The sequence below is a fragment of the Hyposmocoma kahamanoa genome, unplaced genomic scaffold (assembly GCF_003589595.1).
Source record: "Hyposmocoma kahamanoa isolate Upper Pololo Valley unplaced genomic scaffold, ASM358959v1 92, whole genome shotgun sequence".
In the NCBI taxonomy this organism is placed as follows: Eukaryota; Metazoa; Arthropoda; class Insecta; order Lepidoptera; family Cosmopterigidae; genus Hyposmocoma; species Hyposmocoma kahamanoa.
In genome coordinates this window covers 6,683,588-6,700,655 of record NW_020654748.1, presented here as the reverse complement: position 1 = coordinate 6,700,655, position 17,068 = coordinate 6,683,588, and the positions used below count along the sequence as shown (strand labels likewise).

The following is a 17,068-nucleotide window of genomic DNA, read 5'->3' as shown; positions in this document are numbered from 1 at the left end:
CGGTTTATTGAATTTCACTACTTTCCGTTAACCGATTTCAATAAAACTTGGCACGTAGATGTAATCCTATGAAAATAAAATTTTTATGGCAGACAGACACAAGAAACTTCTCAACTGTACAGTAGCTACCTTGTGTTTAGGCTCATATGATTCGTTTTGACGAGGACTTGCATATGCTTTAGAGTTGTTTACATACGGCGCTTTTAGCAGTGACGCAGTCGCCTAGCGTCTACCTTTACACACACGCGCGACTTTATGCAAACGCGGTTTCTTATATAAGGTGATTCAGTTTACCTACAAAGTTCTAAGTCCTGGTGAACTGAATGGTTGAGATGACGAAATGATAAGCTTAGGAGCGGTTTACACACAGCGACGTTTAGCAGTAATGCAAACGCGATGCAGTCGCTGGTCTACCTTTACACAATGTTTTTCATCACATTTGCCAGGAAATGGATACAACGACAATTTATTTCTTGTTTGAATAAATATCGCTTCACAACACAACATTTACGGATTTTGCAAATGGCGGCATTTTTTTTTAACCTTTTGCCTGCTGTTCTTCCTTAGTAAAATGTAGTTAAATATCAAAATTTTTTTATACTTCCAGTTTATGCGAAATGTACGTTCAGATTTTTCGAGCATTGTTAATCTTGATCTAAAAAATCCGTTGGGCGACAATGTAATGAAAAATCCCGTGGGCATAATTTACGACATTACGGTTGACTCTGTCAGCATGTCATGACACTGTTTACGAGCAAGTGTGATGAAAAGTTTAATACAGATACAGTTTCAGAAATGTAGTGAAATCTAGCGCTAATGAAAAGGTCGGAGTCTGCACTACAAGCTGCTTTTCCAGTTTCACCTTGATATATCGCACCCTTAGTAATATAAGGGCACAATCCAAAAAAAGTAGATTTTTGGGAAATTTGGGAATTGATAGGGACTTAAATAATAAATGGGATCAAACTTATATAGCTCCATATTTCTGTTATATTTTTTGTACTATATGGGTCTAACTTGAAAGTGTTTTTTTAACTTGCTTGAAACTTATGGAATTTATTTATATTATTTTTTTTTATTGCTATTTATAATACATTTATCAAAGAACAAATCTGCCAAATTTCATATTTATAACTTAAATAATAAGCATATTATTTGAAAAAATAGGTGTAATGTAGGAATCCAGAATCTTAATACGCGATTTCCCAAAAATCTACTTTTTTTGGATTGTGCCCTTATATTACTAAGGGTGCGATATGGACATTCGCTTCTATCTATGGCGATTACGGACTTCACAACTATTAAAATTAAAGACTTTTAAAAGATTTAATTAATTTTTGGATTTCTTTAGTCTTTGAGTAAAAGTTTTGACGAATTGATGATTTCTTGAACGTTAAATTATTTATATTAGTTGATATTACTTTAATTTCTGAATAAACTATGTAATATTAATTAAATAGCCATCGTATAGGTTTAATTAAACAGATAGATAGCTTTATTCACTAATGACACAAATACAGATTAAACACAAAAATAAAAACATAACATAACGAAAGAGCGTTGACTTAGCATAATTATGTCAAAGTTTTTGTTATGATTATGGACACAAAGATCGAATACAACACAACACAAGTCCCACCGTATCAACGAAAAAAATTTATTTTTTTTTAAATTTTTTATAATATTAAGTGACGAACATGTCGTATGTTCGAGCTTTGTATTCATAATAACAACAAAAACTAGTTGGAGTAATTTCACGAAAAATCTCAATAAATACATATGTCAAAGTTTCCTAAGGCGTAGGTTTTCAATCAGGACTAACGAGAGGAGTTACGTCATTACGTACCGTAGAACAAATAATTTAGGGTATTGTATATTTTACGGCGCCAGAGTTGTTGCCTATCAATAATAACACTTGACAGATCTCCAGTAATCGACCAAAACGTCACATTGAAACAGATTGAGAACCTTCAGTTTTATAGGAAAAAATCGTGTTTCGTGTCGAAACAATTGTCACGTTCAATTACCATTCCGTTTCAGCTCTGTAACAAAAATAATATTATTCTGACTGTATTTTGTATCCGTGACGCGTACCTTGCAAGTTCTTTGTTCTTTGTGGTTATTAGTGCCTTAACAGGAAGTGGTGTGAAAACAGTTAATCAAGTTTACATTCATGACACCAAAAGGTAAAAATATATGCTTATATCTCTCTCTCTCTGTTATTGAAAAATAAACAAACCTGGGGGCTTTGCACTTTTAATTTTAGACCATATATTCTATACAGCGTAGAGTTTAATTTAAATCTCAAGTGCCACATGCCCATGTAAGCACGATTTTGCTTAAAATCTTTTTTCGTAAGCACGATTTTGCTTAAAATCTTTTTGCGTAATCACTATAGAATAAACAAAGATTATTGCATGAATTCGAAGAAAGTATTTGCTCAACCTCATAATAATATACAGACAAGACCACTAGAGATAAAATGAAACGCAAAAAATTAAAACAATTTAGCCCGTGCCCTTGTCGTCTGCAAAAATTTTGTACGGATTTTTAGCTCTACGAAATAATATTTAATTAACTCGGCACTTTGTAACCCAGATTCGCGGACGCTTTTCAAATTAAAAAAGAAACTTGACAAAACGAATGTGAATTTGGAGCATGCCAGCTTACAAATACTAACTGGCACTGTCGAGTCGCATATTTATTTCAAAACGATGACTGCCTCTGTTCCTGGAAAATTCTGAATGTAGGGCATGGAGCGGGGAATGAATGGAAGAACGATCCGGCTAAATAATGTTGTTTACGTCTCTTGAAGGTACTATTTGTCTATGTTACATGCACCTAAAAGTTATGGGTGGATAATACATTATGATGTTTGTAACGTATCTAGGTGATAAAAGCATTATGGTTTACGATCGTGTTGATATGACAAATGGAAAAATGTTATAATGTATTTAAGCGTGGACATATTATGCATGTATCTTTATGTAGTCAAAATTGTATAGTTATTAATATAATATCTTAAGCCGGATTAAATACTTTATTGAAGCATTAATCATGTGCTACGTTGGCACAATGAACTTGAAAATTTTAAATTTTGTTTTAGGTATTCTGTATTGGTCGTACCAGAGTAATATTCGTAAAAACTCCATCTTTCAAGTATTATCTCCCATTAAATTATGCATAAGAATTGTTTCACATCTATTTGAAAGTATTCGTTTTCATTTTAACATTTCACGTTTAAATTCACGCTTTGTTTCTTTCAAATATTTTGAATGACTGAATGACATGAACGAATGAGCGTGTGAATTAATGAAATGCTATTGTCATATGTTAAATATTACAATAAACCGTAAGATAATACATGCAACAAGTAGCAAGCAGTAGTACAAATGATGACGACAACGAAAAGGATGCCGTAGTTATGTTTTAGTTTCATTTGACTTTTATATACAAATTTAATTCTGCCGCCAAGCAGCAAGGTGAGTATTACTGCGTTTCGGTTTCAAAGTTTAAGGGTACCGGTGTAATTACAGGTCTATGTACCTGCCTCCCTACCTACTTGTTAACTTATGTCTTATTAAAACATGCTTTTACCTTAAGTTTGAATGTTAACCTAATAAAGTATTTAATTATAAAGAAACATTCGCTTAATTAAGTAGTTAATGGAAAAGTGTTAACTAATTTAGGACGCTCTAAATGCTCCAAGTGAACTTGAGGACATTGCCATGATTTATATATTCTAGTATTCAAGAACTGTATATACTACATTATTTTCGTGTTATCAAATCATTTCTTGCTCTAGTTTCGCACAAACAATCCACGAAGTGTTTATACTACATTATCTTCATTATGTTACTCATTTCACGAAGACCTAAAAATTCCGTTGAGCGTAATCACTAGATGAGACACACTCTATTATTTTATACAGCTATTTTACCAATTAGCAATTATAAGAGAACAATATTATTATCATGCGCCTGGTAATAAGGCGACAAGCCTGTCCATAACAGATGCAGCGCCATTCAGAGCTTTAAATCGAAAAAGTCTGAGTGGCACTGCCACTACGCCCGCCACCCTGAGACATAAGTTGACAAGTCCTATGTGCCTGTAATTTCATCAGCACCCTTTAAAACCGGAACACAGTAATGCTCATGTTACTGCTTGACGACAGAAACGAACTCATTCACAAGGAGCTCCGCTGCTACTAAAAGTATCGCCACAATATACCTAACGAAATCTGATTCATAATAAAAATATATAACACCAACACTTGCGGTTAAACAACAATGCATTTTCCGCAATTTTAATTTAATTAAAGCCATTTAGCCTAAACCCGTTCACTCTTCGTTAATTGTAATGGCACGAGTCACTGAGCTTTAGTTCAATTCACAGCTATGTATGAGTTTTGTGTGTTGTATCTATTCATTGACTAGGTCACTAAATTAGCACGGGTCAAGTCTCATCATTGTATCAAATCAGTAGACTATTCCGTATCTTGACACCCACGCGTTATTATACTATTTGTCTATGCGTCACGTCACGTATCGTCATACATGAAATATGACTATTGTTGTCAACTCTAATAAGTAGATACATAGAATTGAAAATTACCATTACAAATGATACAGACTATTCTGGTATTTACGCTAGACGCTTTATCGCAGCAAAGTGCAGGGTCAGAACTCAAAGTTATCAACGAAAAGTCAACGTGTGACGTGAAGGATCACGGTTCGCATCCGTGCTAATAACATACAGCACGATGTATACAAGTGTTTCTAGGAGGTCACTTTATCGAGACTAATGTATGTTCGTTATGTACTGCTAATATCGATAATTCATAGTCTGACTCCATTTGTTGCCGGAATTGGGATGTTAGATTAGATTATTATTACCAACGCTAGGTCAGACACATTGCGTGGCCATCTGAACTAAAGTTTTTACATCTATCGTGTAACTTATGGCGTGATTATAGATTTATTTGTCTGATTTTCTCCCTAGAGATGCGCTGAAAGATAAATTGTTGTTCATCTTCGTAAAAATGTCCTTTACATTCATTTGACGACATCGGTGGCTCAATGGCTTGCATTGTGGGTGCTGAATGCGGAGGTCTCGGATTCGATTCCCGGTAGGACCGATTTGGGAAATGAACATTTTTTTTAAATTCTAGTCTAAGGGTCGTATCCCAGAACTCTACTCAATACTCAAGTCAGGACTTGAGTATTGCAGTGAGCACTGAAAATCATACTCAAGTCCTTGCCATTGCGGTCGTATTTCCAGTGCTTGAAATCATACTCAAGTCTGCTCAAATCCTGGCTTGAGCATTGAGTAGAGTTCTGGAATACGAGCATGAGTGTGCCGGATAGAGCCCCGTGTTCGAAACCTTACATGTGATAAAGAATAAGCTATTTTGCACTTGTTTTATGAGGTTATTGTACTTAGTACGCAGCACACACATTATATAAGAAAATACAACTTTGGAATAAGGGACAGCGTTGCCATATTTGTATATTATAATAATTGTGTTGCCCCAAAGTGAATTCTGTTGCTCTGTTTACGACCAGGCAATTGGTATAATTGTCCAGTCGATATATGTTTTATTGAAATTATTTTTTCTTTTTAATTATCTATCCGAAGTAAAACAATAATCCATTTTAAGAGTATTACGCGACAATAATATCATAATTTATTTAAGCGTTATATCATTTTCAGTAACTTAATAATTATATAATGTTACTAAAATCCAGCATTATTTCATGGTGTTATCTTACTAAATATGCAAGTGTCACAATTCACTTGTTATTTACTTAAAACTTATTGGTTTGTAACATTGCGTCAAGGCGAAGATACGAGTATCATGGCTTATACGTGATAATGAAATGATACTCTGAGTATATATTTACATCTTTTGACTACATTTCTTCTACTGTTTAATGATGGCATCATCATGATAGTTGTTTTTGTCAAATACTTATATAATTAAAAAGGATTTCTATCGATATATCTGTGCAACGTGTTGTTAACATATCACACATGAAATTATATACTGTCGAACTCAAAAATGGTGGTATTGATAAATATAAATATTAGACAACGTCACATATGTTGCCCTGATTCCAATGTAAGTAACTAAAGCACTTGAGTTATGGAAATCGGAAACAGCGGCGGTACCACAAACACCCAGACCCGAGACAATAGGTATAGAAAAAATAGCTTTCTACTTGACTCGGCCGGGGATCGAACCCGGGACCTCAGAGATGGCAACACCATGAAAAACGATGTGCAAGCCACTCGACCACGGAGGTCGTCGGTGTTGAGAAGACACGATTTGAAAATTATAAAAAATCTGAACTAATCTTATTGCGAATAATGGGATTATTTTTATTTATACAATAATGTTTAGTTATTCTCTCATAAACGAAAATATAAATATATAGGCTCCAATCTGTAATTTTTGAACTTTCAATTCGAGTTTTCTCAATCACATTTTTTTAGTTACGACATTACGTGGTTTCATAAGCGAATTGTGTATATATGAAGCTATGATCATTTTTTTTGCATATGAAATTGTTGAAAACTGTGAACTACAGAAACCAGAAAGAAAAATTGTTGACTCATTGATTTTTATTAACAATTACGTCGTCCTTATCTGCAATATAAAACGTATAAAACAGTCGGCCTTTTTGTCGCACACCAGCAGCGTTCATTAAGACACAATTGCATTTAAATTAACATTGTTAGCTTCTATTTATTTGTGTGACAGACACAATCGGATTTGCTTGTTGACCTTATAATTTACCAACCAATTGCCTGGTCTCAAACTGGGGATTCCCAAGTCAACCAGACTCGAACCAATTTAGAAAATTTCATTTCCCAAATAGGCCTACCGGGAATCGAATCCGGGACTTCCCCGTCTAACGTCTACAGCGCAAACCGTACAAATACTGAGGTCATCGAATGACTTATAGAGATGTTATACGTCACGATATTGCTTACCTTTGGTATAATAATAATGATAAATAATATAAAGCGTGTACCACATGAGTGTGATCAAACGTCCGAAATGCTTTTATCACAAGAAAGTCATATAAACAATACAAACTACATGAAACAAGTCATGCATATGTGAAATTTTGTAACACTCTTAATTAGGCATAATAAGTTGCAACTAATTTCGTGTGTAGAATCTTAAAAACTGTCTCGTGAAAAATGTCATTTTGCAGATGTGACTTTATTACACGAAGGGGTTTTTTATACCACTCAAAGCTTTAAGTTGCAAAGATCTGAGTGGCCACTGCGCCCGTCACCCTGAGGCATAAGTTGACAAGCCCCATGTGCCTGTAATTTCACCCTTCAAAACCAGAATACAGTAATGCTGACATTACTGCTTAGCGGCAGAAACAGATAAGGTGGCAGTACTTCCCTGGACGAACTCTTTCACAAGGAGCTCTACTGCTATTAAAAAAAGGATGCGCTGTCATAAAAATGTATTCACATTTTTCTTTGAATACAAAGATCACAACTTGCAATTCAAATACTACGTAATAATCAAACATTAACTATAACACACATGATGAAAATTTCTTTGCTAAAATGTTTCATGAATCAGTTGAAGTTGGCGGAGGAGGAGGATGTATGTTTATTTTTCCATCTCAACGCCCTTTAGCTGCTTACGCATACTTTATATTTTAATACCTGATGCTAAAAAAAGTAAAATCGACTTGATAGAATAGCATGTTTATTCGAGAGTCATTCTTGTATAAGATATGATCACCTGTATAAGATATAATTCATAATCAATATCCCATTGTTACAGACGAAGCCTATATGAAGCTAGCACTAGAAACTGTGGAAGAATTGGATTGGTGCTTGGACCAACTGGAGACCATACAAACACATCGATCTGTCTCCGATATGGCTTCGCTCAAGGTGAGTACTACCGATTTGGTTCACGGATATTTACAGCCTTTTTATAAAAAAAACCCCACCTCAAAAGATCGTGGAATTACATCTATTTGCCAGTTTTATTGAAATCGGTTACCGGAAAGTGCGCGAAACCGGATTCATCCCCTAGTTTGCCACCCTTAGAGGCGGAATATTTTCTTCAAATTTAAATGAGACCAATACAGAGGTGCTCTTTTTTCAACAAAAAATAATCATCAAAATCTGTTCACAAATCGTAAAGAGTAATCGCGTAACATACACACAAAAAAATAGTCGAATTGAGAAACTCCTCCTTTTTCAAGTCGGTTAAAAACCACTGCAAACGGCCCGAAGCTTTTTTCCTATGTCAGTTATATATTCAGTACTGTTGCACTAAACAAAAGCGTAATTTCAAAGTAATTTCTTATAATATCTTTGTTTCTTAATCCACCTTACTTTTTTTTAAAGTAATCGATTAACTCGTGGACAGCAACGGCTTTTACCGTAAAATTAAATGTCAGAGTTAGTACAGGGTACCCCTTTTCGCTATATGGATCTCAAAAAACCAACTAACAGCGCGATTTTAAGTGCTTTTTATGTAGTTGCTGCTTACTGCTTCTCCATAGAGAAGTATCAACAAAGGCACAAAGAAATTTATGTGTGCGGTACTTTTTAATTCACTACGTTGCTACATAAGCTCTATACGTAAAACGTTAAAATATTTACCCACAAAAGAAAACATGATATCCTCTTTTTTAACCGACTTAAAAAAAGGAGGAGGATATACGTTCGGCTGTAGGTATGTTTTATGTATGTTTTCAGATTTGTCCGTCAATTGTAGACCGTTTTTGTAAGGGTTGTTTGTAAGGGTATATACTCTCGAGGTGGTCCCTGATGCCAACGATACTATTCCGGGTTCATTTCGGCTATCACAAATTAAAAAAATATTTTCCGCATGTAAAAGTCGACTTTTCACTTGACACAATACATGTAATTAACTCACCTCAAATCACCGTCACCAGCACAACCAGGAAAAAAGTATAAAATGTACAAAGCAGTCCATAACAGTCCCATTGTCACTAAAAAGTCAGAATATGATGAGGGGATCCCATGGAAATTGGAAAAAGCCGATAGCAAACTTTTGAGGACGATTTTTGTTTTTTTCAATGAAAAAGTTATTGAAAAAAAAGCTATTGAAAAGGCATCTACGACCTTCCATTGCCTGGGAATCACTACACTATTTTATATGTAGGGCATGGAAGCTCGCAGATGTTTAAGGATTAACACTTGTAAATAGTTGATCCCAACGTCGTGATATTTTTTTTAAGTGAGTAGAATAATCTAGAACTTTTAGTCGTAAGGAACAAAAATACATAGTTCTTTGGCTGTCACTTGTTGGCTATCTATCAGATTAAGAAGAACAATCTCGATAAACCAACATTGAATAAAATATTTGTATCATTGTCAAACAATCCATCATATACCATTTACTGCGCCACTTTTTGGAATTTGCAAGTTTATCTAAGAGTCTTGAATGTATCAGTAGACACTTGATAGATCACTGAGATAAGTTTGGTATTCGTTGTACCTTTTCTTTGTATTTCTGCAATAAAAGATATTCGAGTTCCGCATCTCAGTACTTAATAATATGTACGTAACTTGTTTTACATAATGTTTTCTTTAAATTTAGTCGTTGTTTGATCATGAACAGGCACTATCTATCAACCGATTAACACAATGAATTCACGCATTTCATTTACAAAATTTTCAACGTAAATGTATATAATTTCTTATCGAAACCTTTCTTCTCTGTAAATGATCAAAAAACAAACTGGCTTATTACAAAGTAATTTCAGACATTTAATCTTTAGAATTTTGGTAAACGTGTCTAATCTGAAAACGTAGTGTAATATAACGTCCTTGTACGGGATAATTAAGTCGTTAGCGTAGCGTCAGATGACGCTTTGTGGTAAAACAGTGTTGTCGACTTTCAAAATTAATGAAGAGATTACGAGAGGTAACAGAATTTATTATTGTCTTGAGTTTATAATAGCTGTAATTGACATAGACGCTGCGACGGTCTCTATGTATCTAGATCAAATCTAAGGGAGAAGAACAGTTGTTATGTTCTAGTGAGTAAAAGGTCTCAGTGATGTCCGCAATCTTTTCATGATATCAAGTGACGAAACGAATAAGTCGTGCAACTGGTGGTAAACGACACGCCTGTCTATACGAGTTGCAGTGCCACTAAGACCAATCGCAAAGATCCGAGAGGCACTGCCACTGCGCCCGTTATCTTGAGACAAGATGACGTGTACCTGTACCTTACCCTTCACAACCGGAAGTGGGTAAAGTAGCAGTACTTCCCTGGATGAACTCTTTCACAAGTTCTATTGGTACTAAATCGATTCTTCTTCCAATCAATATAATATCTGAATTCAAATTTTTACTTAAAGTAAACGAAAACATACATATTACTCAGAAACCTTTGGTAATATTTTGTTTGAAGATTAAGTTTCTAAGAACTATCGAATGCCAAATAACAGGGTTTTTCCAAACAGTCTTGTAACAAAAGCTTTCTTATTAATTTAATGTGGTACCTCAAAGCGGGAATATATACAGCCTCCTGTTGTAGACGCTTGATTACACTCAAAAGAGAAGCCAGTACCGAATACCCAGATTAGGTGTATTAACTGTTTAAAATTCTGCCGTTACTCCCGTCAGCCATTTTCTTTTGACGTCGTCGAAAAACTTTTTTTTTTGCCTTTATGCGTATATTATTTGCGTCTTATTCCCTGTTTGAGCAGGGTACTCCATTTTCTTCGAAATTACTTTTGAATGTTTATAATATTTTTTGCAAGAATTGTGAACAGAAATCATTTTCCCGATATTCCTTTCTACACACGAATTCAAATACTGACTCGAACGCTTTCTTGGTACGAATCTAATTGATTTATTTGTACGTCCACCATGTGCGTAAACAGCTCGTGTCAAAAGATATCTATCGTTCCTGCTTGTTAGAAATACAATACTGGAAACTTTATGTTATTGTTAGTAAGAATCTCTTTGTGTCTCAAGCCTAGAACGAAATCGCTTCTTACTTCTAACATATTTACATCGATTTCTGGCCAATTGTATGTATTAATAACATTTATGACCCGCTGAGGAATTCTCTTAATTTGTCTTTGATATTCCTATTCAATTGAAATGAAACAATATTGGTTTTATTAGATTCTTACGAGAAACAATTTTTTTTTATTCATTGTACCTAACCAATTAATTATCCAAACAAATATTATAAATGCGAAAGCGCCTATGTCTGTCTATTGCATTTTGACGCCAAAACCGCAACACCATTTGTGATGAATTTTAGTATAGAGATAGATGAGACCTAGGAAAAGGACATAGACTATTTTTTGTAACAAAAATAAATCTTAGGGGGTGGAATAGGGAATGAAAATTTATGAAATAAAACTATGAAAATTAGTATAGTACAGACTACTCGTAGTACTCATTCTACGCAGATGAAGTCGCGGGCACCAGCTAGTTGTAGATACACGATTATTTGCAATATTAACAACTGTCAATTGTTAAATCTAATTGAGCCCTATCTGCGGCTAAAATTGGATGGAAAATATTTGTCGAATGGGATTAGCGGTACTATTAAAGGCGTTATTACGACTTAATGTGGTCTTATTTGCTGTGCGATTGTCCTCTGTACACATTATTATGGTGCTGTGGAAATTTTCCGATACTGAGACACGAACTGGAACGCCGCATGTTAACACCTATCACCTTTCCGGACGGCGTTGACACTCAATATTATTGATGATTTCATAAATCTCGATGTGGTAGATAAAATGTGTTCGCACATGGGTGATATTGACGTAAATAATAAACTGCATAAATAGTCTACTAACAAACTGATCTACAAACACTGTCACTTCTTGTAGTCGTGTGTTGCAACACAAAGTGTTCCTACAAGGTTCTATAATAATCTCAGGGTTAAAATAAATGATACTACTTCAACCACTTAAGTTACAGGCGCTTGTGAATAACTAAATAAAACAAAATATTTTTTGAGCATAGTATAAATATTATGAAAAAATGTTTGATTTGTGTATGTTGAAACAAATTTTAAATTACTAATTCTGACAAAATTATTTGTTGCGACTTTGACTGTTAGTATAAACAACCTTTCGCCTTTCTTAGTTTTTTATTACTAAAAATTTAAAAAAAGGAATTTTTACGAATTTTAACATGGCGGCGCAACAAAAACCTAAATAGGTTTATCCGTACACGGCAAATCGCTGGGAACTCGTAAAGAATCTAGCCAACCCCTTTGCTTACTTATAACATGCCTACCCACTTCTATAAAATATCACCCAAATACAAGGCCATCAAAAGGAGATGTAAGTAAACAAATAACTACCTTCGAAATAGTGTCAACAATAATTCACAATAAAAATGTGCTGCTTAAGTATTTTTTTATGATGCTAAGTGACGGGATGAACAAATTATCCGCCTGATGGTAAACGACACGCCTGTCCCCAGTAGTTGCAGTGCCACTTCGAACTTTAAATCGCAAAGATCTGAAGGTCACTGCACTACGCCCATCACCCTAAGACACAGTTGACAAGTCCCATGTGCCCGTAATTTCACCAGCACCCTTACTCTTCAAAACCGCAACGCAGTAATGTTCACATGCTTGAGAGCAGAAATAAGTGAAGTGGCAGTACTTCTAAAAAAATATACAGGCTGCCAAAGGTTGAAGTTAAGTAGATTCAAAAAATACTGTGTTGTGTGTTGGTTAGCGGCTTAGGTTTCCTATTGTGTCGTGACGACAGATAGTCGTGCAGTTTTAAGTGTCTTTACAAGTGTATATTTATATGAAGTTGTTCAAATATAGAACATACAACACGATTAACTGTCGTTCACGACTTTTTTGGCGTTACCACGACAGACTGTCAAGACAATGGAAAGAGCTAGAACGACAGTCGTCAGACGATATATACAACGTCACGATAAAAATGTGACTACAGATAATATTGTCGTCACGTTTTATTCATCGTTGTCTACACGTGTTCTGCTCCTTACTCTCCCCTCTCGTCCTCCGCGACCTCGCTGTGCATCAAACGATTCTGTCGTGTCAACGACAAGTTGTCGTCACGATCCAGTGGGAATAGCTAGCTAGACACGACAGTCGTTCAACGATAAAAAATGTCCACGACACTGTCTCGACATACAGTCGTGATGGGAACAGGCTAAAAGCGACTGTCGTCCAAGGATAAATAAAACTTTACGACATAATGGGAACGCGCCCATAATTCTCATTTTCTGATTAACGTTGCAGCAAAAAATGCAAGATTACAACAATTATGACTTTCATTTGCGTGAGCTTTAAGCCGTCGGTAGGTAATATATTATAAGAGGTGGACAAGTGTCAACTTGTCATCTTACAATGTCAACCGCGTCGCTTGAGACAAAGCCCCACTGAGAGGTACCTACTTCAGGCAGGGTCGCGGAATTTCTTTTCATTTTGTTTGCAAGTGCCTCGCCTCATTTTTTTAAATCAAGGACTTTTTGTAATGCTGAAATTTTGCAGCACTTACATAAAGATAGGTTTAATAAAATTGTGAATTGTGTAAAATGCTGTAAAGTCAAATGTTAAAGAGAATATTTTAGCTAAGAAGCTCAATTCTCTTCTCTGCACAATCTCTTTCTGCCTCTTCGTCTCAGTCTCAATCACTTCACACACACTACATTTTGGAGCTAGATTCTGCCGGTGAACACCTCTTTATTTTCCTAAGAGATTTTTCTTGGACCTTATAGAAGGAGTTTCCCAATTTTCTTTTTAAATGGTTCTCGATCATCCTCGTTCATGATTACCTTACGTATTTCCTTCGATCAGGATTGTAATCAATCCGTGAAGTCGTAGAAGGTCATCGTACTTCCTCTGAAGTTCTCTGCTGCTTCTAAAATGTTTCTGCTTTCCTGCACGCGTCACCCTAGGAAGCTTGTAAGTAATTAAATAGTTGTAAAATATAAGGTATTTGTCTTTAAATAAATGAAAGATCAAATGAATAGTTAATTTATTCAATAAAGAACATGCCTATCACCCGGAAGCTATGGTAACAAAAATACTTCGACTATAAAGTTCAAAATGGCTAACTCGTTTCTAATGCCGTTCGTTAATTTACTCCTACGTATTACGAAATAAATTTTCAAACTCAGCCAGTTTGTGAAGCTTTAATAATTTGGAGACGTAATAACATAAAGTATGAGCATACCTATTCCGTAACAAGCTTTTGAATTTCCTCGAATTCCGGTCCAAACATTTTACTTAGATATCGTCCGAATTGTATGATGGTGGATGAAAAAGGACGATGACCATTACAGCCCTCATCTTACTTTGCACGTCCAACAAATTCATGTTTTAAATTATCCTACATTAGTTAAAACAACATTTTTAATAATATTAATAATAATAATAATAACGCACACAGTCAACATAGCCCCGCACTAGGGAAACCCTGTTTTGCGGGTGCCATGGACACACACATAGACAACCACGAATTACACCCAAACTCATGATAAATAAATGTAGGTCATACAAATATTTCTCCTGGCCCGGAAATGGAACCCAGGTCCTCTGCGTGGCAGTCCGGCATGGTAACCACGGCCACGGAGGCAGTAAATATAATAATAATAGTCTCGAACCTACCAAAGCAGCAGTTTATTCTAAATAAAAAAAAATTGAAATTCTGTTGCATTTCCGTTTCAGTATTAATGGCGACAAAAGGTGACAGATTATATTTTAATATGCTCAGTATTGCCAGATGTGCGAGTTGAAATATAGGTACCTTATTTTTGGGGAACACTTTCGGAGAGATAACAACTAGGTGGAAGGGCTTCCCTACGAAACGCAGCTGGATGCTGAAGCGCAGCTGGTTATTACTTTTTCCCGCGATACATTAACGTATGGAATGCATAATTATACAGTTGTAGGTTAGGATAACTACTTTTTTTATTATTAAATATATAAAAATCAGCTGCTTGAAATGAAAACTAAGGAATAGATTCAAAATCTAAGTCTTATATGCTTTAAGATGCGTCATGTGAGCGTACTAACAGTCCAGTTTAAGGATAGGGCCCGCCTCCATATTGCACTGATCATCCTTTGTGCTTTATTACTTATTTTTCTTGAACATCATCATACTTTTCCTTTGATAATTGAATAGATAATTCCATCCAATTCTCATTTAAAATCCCTCTAAATCTTTGAGAAAAAACTCACTTTTGGTTCTACCGTACTAATTACAGGCAAAACGATTCAATACGAGTGTGATTTTACCACGGAAAGCACGAAGTGGGCACTTTTTTGACTCCTAGTGAGGCGTACAACCGCGATGGTCTTTTTATGTTTAATTAATAAATTATTTTGTATGTAATAACTTAGTTAAATTGTGCAGCCCGGTACCTTATTATATACCTATTTGTGAGCATCTGTAATTGGCTCTCAGATGTTATATCTGTTATTATTTAATGTAGTTTTAAACTGTTGGTTGGCCGTCCCTTTGATAAACCTTTTGAAAAATATATTAGGAAGATATGTACAGCCAAGAGCACGTTAAGGTTCACACTGTGGTCTTTGGACCGTTGTTACCGTAATCGACAGAGTTGAATTTAAATCTTAATGTGGTCTTGCCACTGTACATTAATACCAAATGATTTTTTTCTACATAATATGTAAGACATTTCGATGTATAAAGAACGTTTAACGTAGTTACTGCCATTAAATTTCATAACATCACTAGCTTCTTTTCACACTGCACTAAAGATTTCAATTCGGCAATATAGTGAACTCATAATAACACAATATAAAGCTCAAAGTGTAAAGCCCAGTAAGCTGTAGTATTTACTTTTCTCCGCGTACATATTTTCACTATTGACATTCCAAAGTTGACTTTATGTTGCAACATTTTATATTATTGAATACCACGATATTTTTACTACCCCGCTATGACTTTTTAACCCTGGTCTCACAAACAGGCGCTGGCTGGTTCGAATTCAGACGGACCGAACGAATTTTTCTTTGAGTGTTGGATATTTGTTTCAATTTGAATAACACTTCACTTTACATTATCATCACATCGTTTCGTTTCATCTGCAGCCAATTGTCTTATAATTCTCTGGCACTTTACACTACGTCATGTTTTACAGCTTTTTGTTTTAAAATGTTATACTACATACATAGCTAAATAACGCCGTAATTATACATCTCAACTTGCTAAGAAACAGATATGTCCTTGTTCCTATTATTTAATAATAACTACGACAAAGGCTATTATTACTTTTGTCGTGGATCCATTTGTGAATTTAACACTAATTGCGGTTAGCCACCAATTCATACATGGTTGCAAATTTGTGCTGCACAGTTTCATGTATATATATACATACATGTGCTTTGAATGCACATATTTACAACTGTGCTATGTGTCAAATCAGAAACGATTAAAATATGGCCTAGTGTAACAATCGCTCTGTTTACATATGAGTCATCATGTGTTGTAAATACTTGTTGACGATACTTGTTGACCTGTAGGGCTAGCACAGTAGGGCGCGACAAGCACGAAAGCGGCATGTAGCGCGTGATTTCTATGTTAGAATAGCAGTATCTCGTATTAACCCTACTGCTTTGATTCACAATATAATTATGTCCTCTCGTCGTCGTGTCTTATCGGGAAGAATCTTACTTCCAATATACAGTATCATATTAGTTAGGAAGTCAGGGCCACACGACAATGTAAAACTTCTTTTATATCATAAATAAAGATTATTACAATATCATTTTATTCAGCAGCGAAAATTGATGTTTTACGTAAAATATAGTAACTAAGCATGTGAGTATATATACTCATATACATAACAATTTTATGTGTCTAAAAAGTTAGATCTCTGTTTACTTTTACAATAAGATTATTTTTACTAGGCGTACGTATAAATTTAGAGAGACTATTCCTCTGCCCCAAATTCACCTAATAGGGTTCCAGCTTATTTACTGGACGTATTAACGAATTTACCTGGCACCGAAAAGCGTCAGGCAAAATAAGGCATCCCGAACTCTAATGCCATGTCACAGAGA

The 17,068-nt window shown here is 35.1% G+C and overlaps 1 protein-coding gene across 3 annotated transcripts in view; it reads left to right on the top strand.

Annotated features, from left to right (window-relative positions):
- Positions 1-17,068, top strand: part of LOC113236573 (cAMP-specific 3',5'-cyclic phosphodiesterase) — a 572,464-nt gene that overhangs the window by 524,752 nt on the left and 30,644 nt on the right. For all 3 annotated transcript variants that reach the window (XM_026472709.1, XM_026472708.1, XM_026472710.1), the window contains one exon: positions 7,817-7,929. In XM_026472709.1, the coding sequence (XP_026328494.1) occupies positions 7,817-7,929 (113 nt within the window). The remainder of the gene's footprint in view (positions 1-7,816; positions 7,930-17,068) is intronic.